A 12,498-nucleotide genomic window follows, 5' to 3' on the forward strand; every position below is an offset into this window, starting at 1 on the left:
TCAGCTATTTTCAGCGCAAAGGATTTCCTGAGCTTGATGTGGTTTCCTATTTAGTCACCTTCAAGAAACTTCTCTTCTAGATACTTGTTCAGGCTTTCAGATGTGAACCCATCTAAACTTTTTGCATGCACATCACTCAGTCCTTTGTGGGTTGAAGGCCACCTGGTAGGGGCAGTGTTGTTCTGGGCAACGGGTCATGCAAATATAGTAACCACACAGCCAACCATAACAAACCTCAGTGAACTGGCATTTTTTTTTAAATCCATCCAGGGCAACAACAGTAAAAGAAGGGAGAAATGATAATTGTCTAGGACCCCTAGAGAGTGTCAATGTTTGGGTGGCTCTCCTGCACACAGGAATGGGACCTTGCTTTGCAGTGTGCCTGGTTATACATCTGTGCCCTTCCATACCTCCAGGCTCTTTGAGGAGGGTCTGTGAGTATTCATTAACACTGTGTTTCTAAATTATAAAGAAAACCCTTAAACACATTTCCCTGGTTCAGAGAGAAACAGTTGCAGATATTTGGAAGGATCTATTGGGCAATTCAGCCTGAACCCAAATGACCACATCAGCCACCTGGTTTTAGTATCCTTTTCTCCACCTCAGAGTAGAAAAAGTGGCAAAAGGACAAAACCTTATAGAGGAGATCACAGACACCAGTGACCCCAACCACAAGACACAGTGGACACCAGGACAATGGTGCAGGCCACATGAAGTGGAGCCACTGCTGATCAGGGGAAGCAGGCTTACATCAGGATGGGGCACTCCTGAGCATCCCAACCAGCATAATGGTGACAATATATCAAAGAATGGTATTATTCCCTGGTCCAGGCAACTGAGACCTTCTTGCAGATCCAGTAAATCAAGGCAGATGCATCTGTAGCTATTTACCAGACTTCAAAAGGCAGCTCCCAGCAGCACCTTCACTACCACTTCCACTGTGGATCCTGGAGATACTTCCATGTGTCCCATCCAGCATGGCATTGTGGGGCTGACACAGAAAGTTCCTTTCCTCCTGCCCAAGGAGAGAAGGAAGAGCTGACAGTTGACCACACAGGGAGATTACTTTGGCTTCTAGCAGCAAAGAGAGAACTGATCTCTCCTGTACTTCTACCATTGCCCACACATGCCCCCCCTGAAGCAACTTCCACCCGCTCCATCTGGCACAGCTGCAAGCTGGGCTGTTAACGTCTTTTCTTTTCTTTTCTTTTCTTTTCTTTTCTTTTCTTTTCTTTTCTTTTCTTTTCTTTTCTTTTCTTTTCTTTTCTTTTCTTTTCTTTTCTTTTCTTTTCTTTTCTTTTCTTTTCTTTTCTTTTCTTTTCTTTTCTTTTCTTTTCTTTTCTTTTCTTTTCTTTTCTTTTCTTTTCTTTTCTTTTCTTTTCTTTTCTTTTCTTTTCTTTTCTTTTCTTTTCTTTTTTCTTTTCTTTTCTTTTCTTTCCTGTCACCATCAAGTGCCATGCTGCTTTATCTTGTGTTTTAAACTCTGTCATCATTTGGCCACAAAGATTCACACTTACAGAGCTGAACAACAGTACTAAAATTATTCCCCACTGCACTTTCTTCTATTAATGACTTCTGTCACAAGGATCACAACTGATGGGTTATGGCAATTACAGGAAATAATGCAAGCTTAGGAAATTTTTTTTTAATGGAGACAAGCACAGATGTTCCTCTCAGAGCACACTTCTAAATTTCCCCTCAGGTTACAAGAGCCCTGTGCTGTGTGGGGAGTCAGACACAGAGTGCCTGTGTTAAAGGCATGCCCTGAGCTGCATGCAGGAAAGCAGAAAGCAGCAGAAAATATAGCATGCAACATTTCGTGTCAGTTAGATGGTATTTTCACAGACTTTCACAGATGTTTGTCATACATTGAGGCTCTCCACCAGTTCCTACAGATGTCCCGTCTCATAAGATGGGCTTCCTACAGTCCTATTTCCTCTTTATAGCTTTAGTGAATTTTCTTTTTCAAACTTGAAAACTCCCATTTTCTACATAGAAACAGGACATTTTGCTGTCATGTTTTGCTTTCAGCACACTTTCTCTCCATCATAAACATTTGGTGTATTTGATTTCCCAACCTTTGGTGTTTTAGCTCCTTTTGCACATCAGGTACTTCCCATGAAAAGCAACTGGGCATATAACAAGACAGCCCTGCAAGATAATGACTTATTAGGGAACAATTTTCATCCTCCTCCTAATCGGTTAAAAAGAGCAAAAATATCTGCACCAGGAGATCACATAAGAAGGAAGTTAAAACCATTTTCTGGGATATTTTAATCTTCAGCACCTCTAATTCAGTGTTGCATGACTTAGTCAGTAACCACAGCTGGACAGGACTGTCCCACAGCTCTCATGCAGCCAAGGAGTGGTGAATTAGGAAGACGCAGGGAAGAACATTATCAGCAAGACTTGGAAACAGTGATACCAGTTGATACTTGCTGGAGCACTTCGACATCCTTTTAAAACCCAGAAGTAGACACATCTTCTGTATGTAAAGCCATCCTGGTCTCCTTTTAGATATTTGGCAAGGAAATTTGTAATGAGGACAAACAATCTGCATGTCTTATAATGCTTCCATATGACATTACCATGTAGTGTGTTTTCCACAGTGATTAAAGAGAGCCTACTGATTCAAAGATGGATGGTGCAGATTTGCTTTCTGGAGAGTAGAAAATTTGGACATGGAGGGCCCTTAGGCAGCCAAGCCTGAAAGGAAGTCTTCTTTAAGCATGCACAAAGAACTGTCCTATGGGACCAGTGAGAACTTGATCAAAGCCTTCTGCATGCTGTGGTGGATGGGGATGGCCTGACCACTCAGTGAAGCACACAGAAGACATGCAGGGCATTTGAAATCTGAAGCCCTGTCACACACGCAGTCTGTGCAAAACAGATACTTCCAAAGTACACCAGGGCTTGCTGTAGATAGTCCCTACACTGTAAACAAGGGTGGAAACCTAACATCCTTCATGAGCAGCTCGCTGTGGTTGTGCAGTGGTATTGCTCTGTGTGGACAAGGGTGGCCATTTGCACGTCTTCTGTTTTTAGGCAGCAAGGAGGTCAATTGTCTGCAAGTGGCATTTTTTAGAATAGATTTTCAGCTCCTATCAGTTATCACTGCTCTGCTTAAAATGGGGTCATTTTAATTTGCATCAACAGAAGATCCTATTTAGATTTAATTACAGATTTCCATCTCTATGCTTGTGCTGATAGGGGCAGGACATTTGGGGACTTGGGGGATAGATCAGAATGTGGAAGTTGAAGCAATTTTTGCATCTCAGACCCACCTCCAGCAGCAAACAGCAGAATGCATTTGAGCACACACCCTCTTGCTGAGGTACACGGCATTTAGTTTCTTCCTCTGAGGGGCTGATGCAGTTCACACAGGAAAGACGGACATCACCACGTGGTTTCAGCATTAATGACAGCTTTATTGTAAAGTGGGGTCTTCATAGAAGCAACACAGCAACCATACAAAAGCCCAGTGTGGAGTCTTTAAAATTTTCTAGGGTTAATGTGGCCATGCACAAGTTTTGAAGTACTTCTGGGAGATGCTCTTCAGTAGACAACATATCCAGGTAAAATCAGATAAGTATTTGTAAAATAAAAGCATTACTATAAAAGAGCAGCCAGAATGTAGCAAGAGCCTGCCAATCTGCCATAAACTGTTCCTGTAACAAGGAAGACAAGTGCACAGAGGAAAAAATAGAGACACTGCAAAACAGTTCTATTAAAATTAAAGCCTATTGGAGTATCTGGTCTTGTATTTCTTTGCCCTGATCAAAGCAAACTTCTCCCTTCCTGTTGCTGGCAATATTACCACGTAGTCCATCAGTGAGAAGTGTGTAATACTTAACAACAGCTCTTGCCACCAAGGGTTTTGTAGTGTGAATACATGAGGAGGACACAAAATGGAGAAAAATAAAACTATTGTCATTTTACAGGTGGGGAACTGAAGCCTAGAAGGAAGAAATTTGCCTGAGGTCATATTTGAAATGTATATCATTCAGTGTGAGCCCAGCCATGCTCAGTTAATACAGCTTTTCCATTGTTTTGTTCAAAGAAACCCTATGTGTTTCTACCTGTTCCTTTTGGAATATTAATTCCACAGGTGAATGCCCTGTGTTAGCACTAACAGTTTCCTGACAATAAAATGCACAGATTTAAATGGAAATGAAGCCTCACTGATAAAGCAAGCCAGAAGCACTTTCCAGTTGTGTTTGGTCATGCAGCAGTAAAAATGCTTCTCCATCCTCAGGACGGGAAACAACAGTTGATCCATTTTCTGGACAACTACCTACAAGATCAATCCCAAATCTTCCTACCACAGAGAGGAAAATTGAAGGTTGTTTTCCTTTTATAAAACCACCACAGAGAGGCAAATGTATGTCAGGAGACACTGCTGTGGGTGTTGGAGTGATGTAAGGGGACAAAGCAAATGAGCAATAGTTGGTGACTCTAACACCAACGGCCTTAATGAAATACACATAAATACTTTCAGCAGTAGTTCTATGGTGACAACAAGATAACTAACTGAAGATTTTATCTATTAATATCTCCTTTTCTTCAAACCACCTTCTGCCAAGACTAAGAAAATAGAGAGGTGGCATCACTTGCCCTGGTGCTCAGGGAGTCCACATTACTTTAGTCCAGGCAGGTGAAAGGAGAACTGCTTCCATGAGGAGCTGCTCTCAAGATCCATCTCATGGGGGAAGTACTGCAGAGAAGTGGTTTAATGGAGGGCTGACAACAGCGTACCCAGGAGAGAACCACATGCCCAGACTTTAGGCCTTCCTCCCTTTCCCCATGCTGAGGGAAGGAGACATTTGCCAGCTGCAAGTGCTGCATTTTCAGAGTTGGCAGATGAGCAGATTCATAGCTAAACATACCCAAGGGCCAGAACAGTCTGCACCCCAATTACTTCAGTATTTAATGTTTTTCCACTAAGCTTGCACACATGAACAGCTCTACTCCTGCAGCACATTTCTCTTCCCTGCTTGTGCTGTTTCTCCCATGATGTTCCAGCACTAGTCAGAATAATCTCAACACCATGGTGCTGTAGGTGTAACTAACCAAATGTGCAAGCATTGAAAATATTTCACCTACCTAAGACATGAAGATAATTTTTTTAGGTAGCCAGTCATTGATGTCTGGGTCTAGAAAGGGAAAAAAGAGACATAAATCACTTTTAAATGAATTTTTCTCTTTTCTAGGACAAACATTGAAGAATTCTAAGTGTGATGCAAAGTAACAAAACTGAGTGTGGAGTAGTGAGCCCAAGCCACGGGCTGACGTGATATAAGGAACCACTGGGGCTGAAAACCTCAAAGATGAGTCACATCTTATGAAACAAGGAGGTTTCCAGCTTGGAACAGAGAAAGATGGAGGATGCCCTGCAAGAGCAGGTGTAAGGAGTGTAATGCTCTTTTCTCTAACCTGTTTCACCATGGTTGTCTTCTGAGTGGGAGAGCTTGTGCAGTTGTCCACCTTCTCTTCTTGTTGGCTGCAGAGCAAAAAGAAACACCAATGGAATTGCACCTGACACAGCTCTGTGCAATTCATGCTCATTAATGAAGACAATGAAACTACAGCAAGAGTAGAAGCTGCAACCTAACAGATGCTTGGATTGTGGAGAGGACTTTCTTACTGATTTTTTATTACAAACGGAATTTCATTAAAAATAATATTGCAGAGCAACAAATAAAGGGTAAAGACTAGACGGATGGCACAACCAAGAATTTCCTTTGAGAACTTTATAAGAAACATTTTATTCTCCTTTCCTCCTATTTTTGCCTATCTTAAATCTCATGTCTCTAGGTTGGTCTTGTTTTGTTTCCTTCTTTTCCTGAAGTACATGTTGCTATGTTTCATGTTGGACATCTCTACTTTGCTTTGTCTAGGCATGAGCAAAGACCTCAAGAGCATGGTGTCTGGGGGCAGTCAAATTCCAAAAACCATTTCTCTCCAGCATCACCTTAGGTAAAGGGGGAGCAGTAAGGATTTCCAGGTTGGAGTCATCCTTCAGGAGCAACAGCAGAGACGAGGAGAGGTACATGCTGAATTTCCAGGCCGAGTGTTGACACCAGCTGACTGTGCTAACAGGCTGAAACCAGGATTTTGTTTCTTGTCAGCTTTTATTGCCAGACTACTCAAACTTCTCCCTCCACCAAATCACATGCCTTTTATCTTGAGTATTTTTTCATCCCTTCTCTTTTACCTGCTTCCTGCTCCCAAGGCTTCTATCTGATTCCGCAATTGCTTTGAAAGTTTTCTGTAATCAGAAAAAAAAAAGTAGTGACCATCTGCTTAGTTGTTCTCAGTATTATTTCAAGGCTGCTATACATTCTTCTGCTGAATTTTATACAATTACTTACAGAGAGGCCCAAACTTCTCTTGGTGAGGTATTGTCCCTTCTCATGTATTTATAAGCTCCTAGATTAGGTACTCATTTACTTTCTAGTAATTTTTAGCAATTACTGTATGGAAACTGAATTTGTGGGTTCATCCACTCTTGGACAACAAACAAAACTCTGCAGTCCCAAAGAACCCACACAGTAGTAAGAGTGGATAACATTGGTATTGAGCTAATACTTTTTAGATTATTGTATTGCAGGAGAGTAGCATTAGTATTTCTGGATTCTTCCCATCAAACGTACACTACCATGGCAGTGGGAAAAAGGGTCTGGTATTTTCTTCTGTGATGTCCTCCAACTTTGTCTGATGGAGACACTACAGCAATTAAAAGTAGAGCATCTGAACTTCCCATTAGGTGTGCGAGAGCCCTAACAGTGTAAACAGCAGAAGAGCTGAAAAATCACCTCAAAAAATCTTGTTAATTTAAACCTTATATTATATTTCAGCCTTTGTAGTTACAGTTCATATGATGCATACTTAATGTCATTACTCTTCAGAACACAGAGAACAAAACTGAGTCTAAAATCACTTCACATGACTGAAAGAGGAGTTTTTAAACAGCTCATACCTACTGCCAGCACTTCATACTTTGTGCTTAATTAGGGAGTGATTGCTAGGAGGAATACTTAATCCTTCACATTTACTGAATTTAGAGGATTTCTGAACCATAGAACAGTGGAGAAAGGGAAGAGTGAGAGTGAAAAGCCTAGTGCTTAACGCACATGGGCTGGTCTCTATTTATATCATGCTGTGAGGATGTGGTGTTTTGAAATTCAGAGATTTTATGTATCTCACTACATACAGGCAACTACAGCCCAGTAGTATGGTAGGACATGATTTTAATGACACTTGAACTCTGGCTAAGAAAAGAGAGCTGTTGCTCTGAAAATAACTCTCTGAAAATAACTGTGTAGCTGCAGCCTTTCCTGCTGCTGTTCAAGCTGTTGTTTTTGCTCTTTATTCTGCAAAGTAATAACATGAACCTGGTACAGAAAGATAATTGAAATAAATAACCAGGATATGCCCTGCAATTTGTCTATTCTGAGGAAAAGATAAGCTGCTCCTGGAATCTGCTAAGAGTGTGATGAGACTTTCCACATCTAAATGTAATTTGCATTTCTGTGGTTGGATGATTAGGTAACAGAAAAAGAAGATAGTCCATATAAATTTGAGGAGCTTGTTTGATACTGCATAAACTGTATTAACTTATAATCAATAACATATGTTTCAGGTATTGCTGATGTGGAAATATTCTTGATACTATCAAATAAGATAGAAGGCATTGCTAATACTTACAACCCAATTAGTTCAGAGTTCTTGAGCTGTTCTACTAAGTGGCTTATTTTTATCTGCATGTCCTTAAAAGTTCAAAAGAAAAACAAACATTCTTAATATTAGTCCATCAGTCTAGAGTGAAATAAAAGTCAAGTCAGAGCTTATTAGCATGTGATCTGCATCAGTGCTGTCCTTGGAAATACCTTATTCTCCTCTCCCAAACTGTCTCTGATAGAAATCTACAGGAATCTGCACTCCCAGTATTAGTTTGGATTACAGTAACTTTCTTGATGACTTAAATTCCCTACAATACAAGCTTAATCATTTTAAATGCATAGTTTCTGGTTTGCTGGCTACAGTCTGCAAAACTTCTAAACTAAAATTTCTCAATGTTACATTATTTTTTTTTTGTTCCTGAAACTAACAACAGACTAACTCCCTGCATTCTTACTTGTACTGTATTTCACTTTATTGCTTTGCTGTTTTACAGCTTTGTAATTAAATTTGCAAAAGGCTAGCACTGAATGGTACTGGTCTAAACAAAGAAAGAAAATGTACTGTGATATGTAATAGGATGTCATACCTTTAAGATGTTGTCCTGTTGTAAGACTAGTTCTCTTTCTTCCAATATTTCTCTTTTTTCCTAAAAATCAACAAAATCAAATATAACATGTTAGGGGAAAAGCATTAATATTAAAACAGTAGCATTGGTTAAAATTTTAAGGTAAATAGACTGTATTAAAAAGCTACAAACAAGCACTTTCTATCCATCAAACATTTATCAGAAGTGAGGATTATGTGATCACACTGCGTGCTTGACAGTCTTTCTAGCTTCAGAAGTTGTGGCTGATATCAGCAATGAAGAGAAATCTCATAGGAATGAAATTATTTTTGGTAACAATAGGCAATGGGATAAAAGACAGAAGCCGAAGCTGGTGTCCATGCTGGGGCAAGGGCTTTGAGGGAGCATGACTATTTTAGCAGGCCCCAGAGGATCTACACAGGAGCAAGCTGTGGGATGATTTTTAATCAATATCAGTAGAAACTAATGCAAACACATGGGTGGTGGGCTCAGTAGCTGGTGGGATGCAGAATGCCCTGAGCATGAAAGCATCCTCAGGAGGTAGTCAGCCCAGGAAAAGCCTAGGGATGGTGAGCAGGGAGCTGAGTGTGAGCTACCAGTGTGCCCTGGCCACAATGGAGGCCAGCAGCATCTGGCCTCTATGGATGGGAGCACAGCCCGTAGCTCAAAGGGAGGGATTATCCACTCTTATTCAGCGTTCTTTAGACCATGTGCAGCTATTGCATCACCCCCAATACAGGATGGATACCAATGAAATGGAGTGAGTTCAGGGGGATCCTCCAAGGCGGTTGTCCAGGTGCCTTGGAGGTTGTGCTGGCTCTGTCCTTGGAGTTTTTGCAGACCCATCTGGATACAGCCCTAAGCACATTGGACTGAGCTTTGAGCAGGAGGCTGGACTAGAGACCCTCCCTGTGTTCCCTTCCCACCTGAATTACTCTGTGATCCCATGGCTCTGCTGACTCATAAATGAAATCAGCTTGGTTTATGGAGGCCCCTCCTCAGTAAAAGATTTGCTTTTCTGTAGCTTAGCAGGCATATGCACTATTTCAAAACTTTGCTGTAGACTTTGTTATTACAAGTGCTTGTACTTAATTGATTTGCTGGGAAAAAATAATCTTTATTCATACTGAACAAAAAGAAAGTATCAACCAGTCAAAGCAGAGAGGTAGGAAATGGAATCTGAAAATCAAAACAGTCAATGTTGTTTACCATAGTGCTTTTTCAAAGTCTTATGATGATTGATGGAATATAGAGGATTTATTTTCCAAGAAGCTAATTCAAATCCCAGCAGCATGTTCATAAATCTGAAGCCCCTCCCACTGGAGGGACCAACCAAGGTATTAGCTACCCAAGTGTTAATACATGCTTCTGTAGTAAAACAGGAGAAGAAAGCTTGTTGGTATAGGGTCATTATTATGCCCACAAAATAAGAGATTTTGTACCCCATACCACCATATCCATACCCATACCTTCATGGATAAAAGCATGTGACAGGAGCAAATAATATATGATGCGCTTTGGGCAGCTTCAGAAGCAACCACAAAGAGTAAGTCACAAACTCAAAGTCACTCTGACTCATCTGAAAGCCAAGTCTTATGTCATCCCAGCATCAGTGACAGCAATGATGGGGGACTTTTGTCATGCCAGTGACAGCCAGCCAAATCTTTGGTGGGCCTGTGTCTGGGCAAAGTTAAGCATCACAGAGCTACAGCAACACAACCTTTACTGCTCCGAGTCCAAACACAACAAACTGTTAATAATCTTCACGTAGACTTTCACACTCTTTCTTCATATCTCATGAATACTTCTTTCTACATAAGGGCATTTTGATACCTTTATAATGTCCCTTTCCTTTTCTTCTATCCCTTTCATCAGCTTTTGCAAACATACCTGTCACAAGAAAACGGTAGAAGGGGGTGAGGTTGGGCAGGGTGAGGCGGAGGGAGAAGTCACAGGTTTGACAAGATGGGAAACCAAACACGAGCTATGCTGTAAGATTTGCATGTCTCTATAACCATCCATAGGCATTCTAAATGTTAACTATGACATTTGGTTTTATTCCTCTCGGAAAATGATGAATCAAATCATACCTGTGCCAGTTATTTGTGGATGTTTTACAATCAAAAGAAGATAGAGGAAGAATGCATGTGTGTGCATTCATGCATTCAGCCAACAACTGATTCCTTACAGCAGATATATGTAGGAACTAATGGAATAGCCAGACAAACGGGAAAAAAAAAAAAGAGTCCTCTTGATTTTTTTTACCAATATCAGCAACTCTGGTCTCAAGTATTCTTCTGCATCTGTCTAAATTGCAGAGGCTTTAGAAGAGGAACTGGATTTTTCCTTCCATGGGTAAAATATCTTATGTACCAAACACCATCCCTGGTTAAGAGCCCTGCATACCACAGGTTACTTCAGTATTAACCACTAACCAGGGTATCTTTCACTTGCTTTCTTCCTCAGAAAAGATGCTCTAATGTAAGTTAACTAGCTCTTGGGAAATAAGGATGTCTTGGTTTGAACATTTCTGTGCATCCTGTAAAAATGTAAAGTCTGCATATTACAGATTTTCTCAAAGCTTTAATAGCAGGATATGTTGTTATTAAACCACTTACCTTCAAATGTCTTATGTCCTCCAAACAAGGAACCTGCTGATGCCTATGAAGTTTATATTCATGGAATTCAGAAATCTGAAAATTAAAATAAAATATGCTTGAAAGAGAAACAATGCAGTGGGAAGTAGTTTTTTTTCCTCCATTTTCTTTATACAAGCGTTCTTGATTCTTCAGACTTACGAGTTTCTGTTCAAGATGACAGAAAGTTTCCCTGTGAGGCCTACTTATGAAATAAAATGGAACGAAAATGTAAAAAATGTCTGAAGGCGCGTCTTTGCAAGAACTGCAATTTTAGTTATGCTTTCGATCAAGGACATAACTTCATTTTTGAAAGATGCCTGAAACATTAAGATAGCAATAAGTGTTGTTTAATGACATTGGAAAGATGAAGGTTGCTTTCAAAGTAAGTCTTCAAGTACCTTAAAATATATTTTGGTCATATTTTCCGGTTGCCTTTAGTTGTCAGGAAGTTGACAGCATTTGAAAAGCACATAAATAAAACTTTTTTTTTTTTTTTAATTTTCAGAGTACTTGCTTCTTTGCAATTAGCTGAGGTAAACATCCCCTGACCTTACAGGTTAGCCTTTATTGTGATGCTGTTGGTAAGCATTTTGATGTGTGATTGTGTGCATATTCCCTGTCTGCCCAGAAGCACAGGAAGCAGAGGGTGAAATCCATTTTTAATCAGCTTGAAAAGTTCTGCCAATTGCAGTGAGACTACAGGATTACAAGTGACTTGCCCACAGTTTCACCATGAATCAGCTGCAGGAACTACAACACTGTGCATCTGTTTGACCACAGACACATAGGAGCCCCCTCCAAACTGTAGCGCCCTACCTCCTCCACCTGCCACTCCAGTTCTTTCTTGAGCTTTGCAGAAGTGGAGTCCACAACATCCTTCTGTCCCATCTCAGTCCTTGGAGGCACAGGTGATGTCTGAAAACTAAAAAATTAGTGTCAGATGAAAGATCATGGCTTGGGTGACCATTGTGGTTACATGCAAATGCACAAGGCAGGAGTGAGAACATTAAGACCTAAATTCAAACTTCATGTTCTTCCTTTTGCTGTCTTTCCTCCCCTCATCTGAGGGTTTGGCTGTTGTTGTTATGTAACAAAATTAAACTTTTTTATGTAACACCAATTTAATCCCATTTTTGAGTGATGGAAGGTTTTGATGAACTCCCCCAAAGAGTTTTTCACATTCATCTTTTTCAGCACTTTTCAATTGCCTGACTTCACCAGTTAGTACGTGCATTAAAATACCAAATTTCCTGATTTAGTGGACTGGGAAGTACATGTCTTTCTGCTCAGGCCTACATAATGCCAGAAAATGTCCACCTTGTAATCTTGTTATGCTAAATACTCTAAAAGTTGTTTGCTTTCCACTTATTCTAGAAGACACAATAATGAGCACATCTGTTCAAACAGCATTTACCTCTTGAAATGTCTGTTTTTGCTGAGGGGCTGTTTGTTTTCCGCATGAAATTGAGAAACCATCTTGCCAAGATCTGTCTTCGCACTTTTTAGTCTCTGTAGATAAGGTCACATCTGAAAACAGTGTGCTCCTACAAAAACATTTGCACAGAAAAATCTGTTGTTTCACACTAAACA

At 40.4% G+C, this 12,498-nt stretch overlaps 1 protein-coding gene across 4 annotated transcripts in view; it reads right to left on the bottom strand.

The window, feature by feature from the left end:
• Positions 1 to 882: 882 nt before the first annotated feature.
• Positions 883 to 12,498, bottom strand: part of LOC106044347 (uncharacterized) — a 20,126-nt gene continuing 8,510 nt past the window's right edge. For 2 of the 4 annotated variants that reach the window (XM_013194328.1, XM_013194330.2), the window contains 10 exons: positions 12,323 to 12,452; positions 11,725 to 11,830; positions 10,888 to 10,962; positions 10,103 to 10,159; positions 8,270 to 8,329; positions 7,708 to 7,769; positions 6,215 to 6,268; positions 5,434 to 5,500; positions 5,104 to 5,153; positions 3,408 to 3,668 (listed from right to left, as the gene is read on the bottom strand). In XM_013194328.1, coding sequence (XP_013049782.1) covers positions 3,509 to 3,668; positions 5,104 to 5,153; positions 5,434 to 5,500; positions 6,215 to 6,268; positions 7,708 to 7,769; positions 8,270 to 8,329; positions 10,103 to 10,159; positions 10,888 to 10,962; positions 11,725 to 11,830; positions 12,323 to 12,384 — 753 coding nt within the window. In that variant the 5' untranslated portion in view covers positions 12,385 to 12,452 and the 3' untranslated portion in view covers positions 3,408 to 3,508. Of the gene's footprint in view, positions 1,016 to 3,407; positions 3,669 to 5,103; positions 5,154 to 5,433; positions 5,501 to 6,214; positions 6,269 to 7,707; positions 7,770 to 8,269; positions 8,330 to 10,102; positions 10,160 to 10,887; positions 10,963 to 11,724; positions 11,831 to 12,322; positions 12,453 to 12,498 lie in introns of those variants that run through there. The other 2 variants (XM_066992297.1, XM_066992298.1) reach the window with 2 other exon arrangements.

Source organism: Anser cygnoides, chromosome 2 (assembly GCF_040182565.1).
Source record: "Anser cygnoides isolate HZ-2024a breed goose chromosome 2, Taihu_goose_T2T_genome, whole genome shotgun sequence".
NCBI lineage: Eukaryota > Metazoa > Chordata > Aves > Anseriformes > Anatidae > Anser > Anser cygnoides.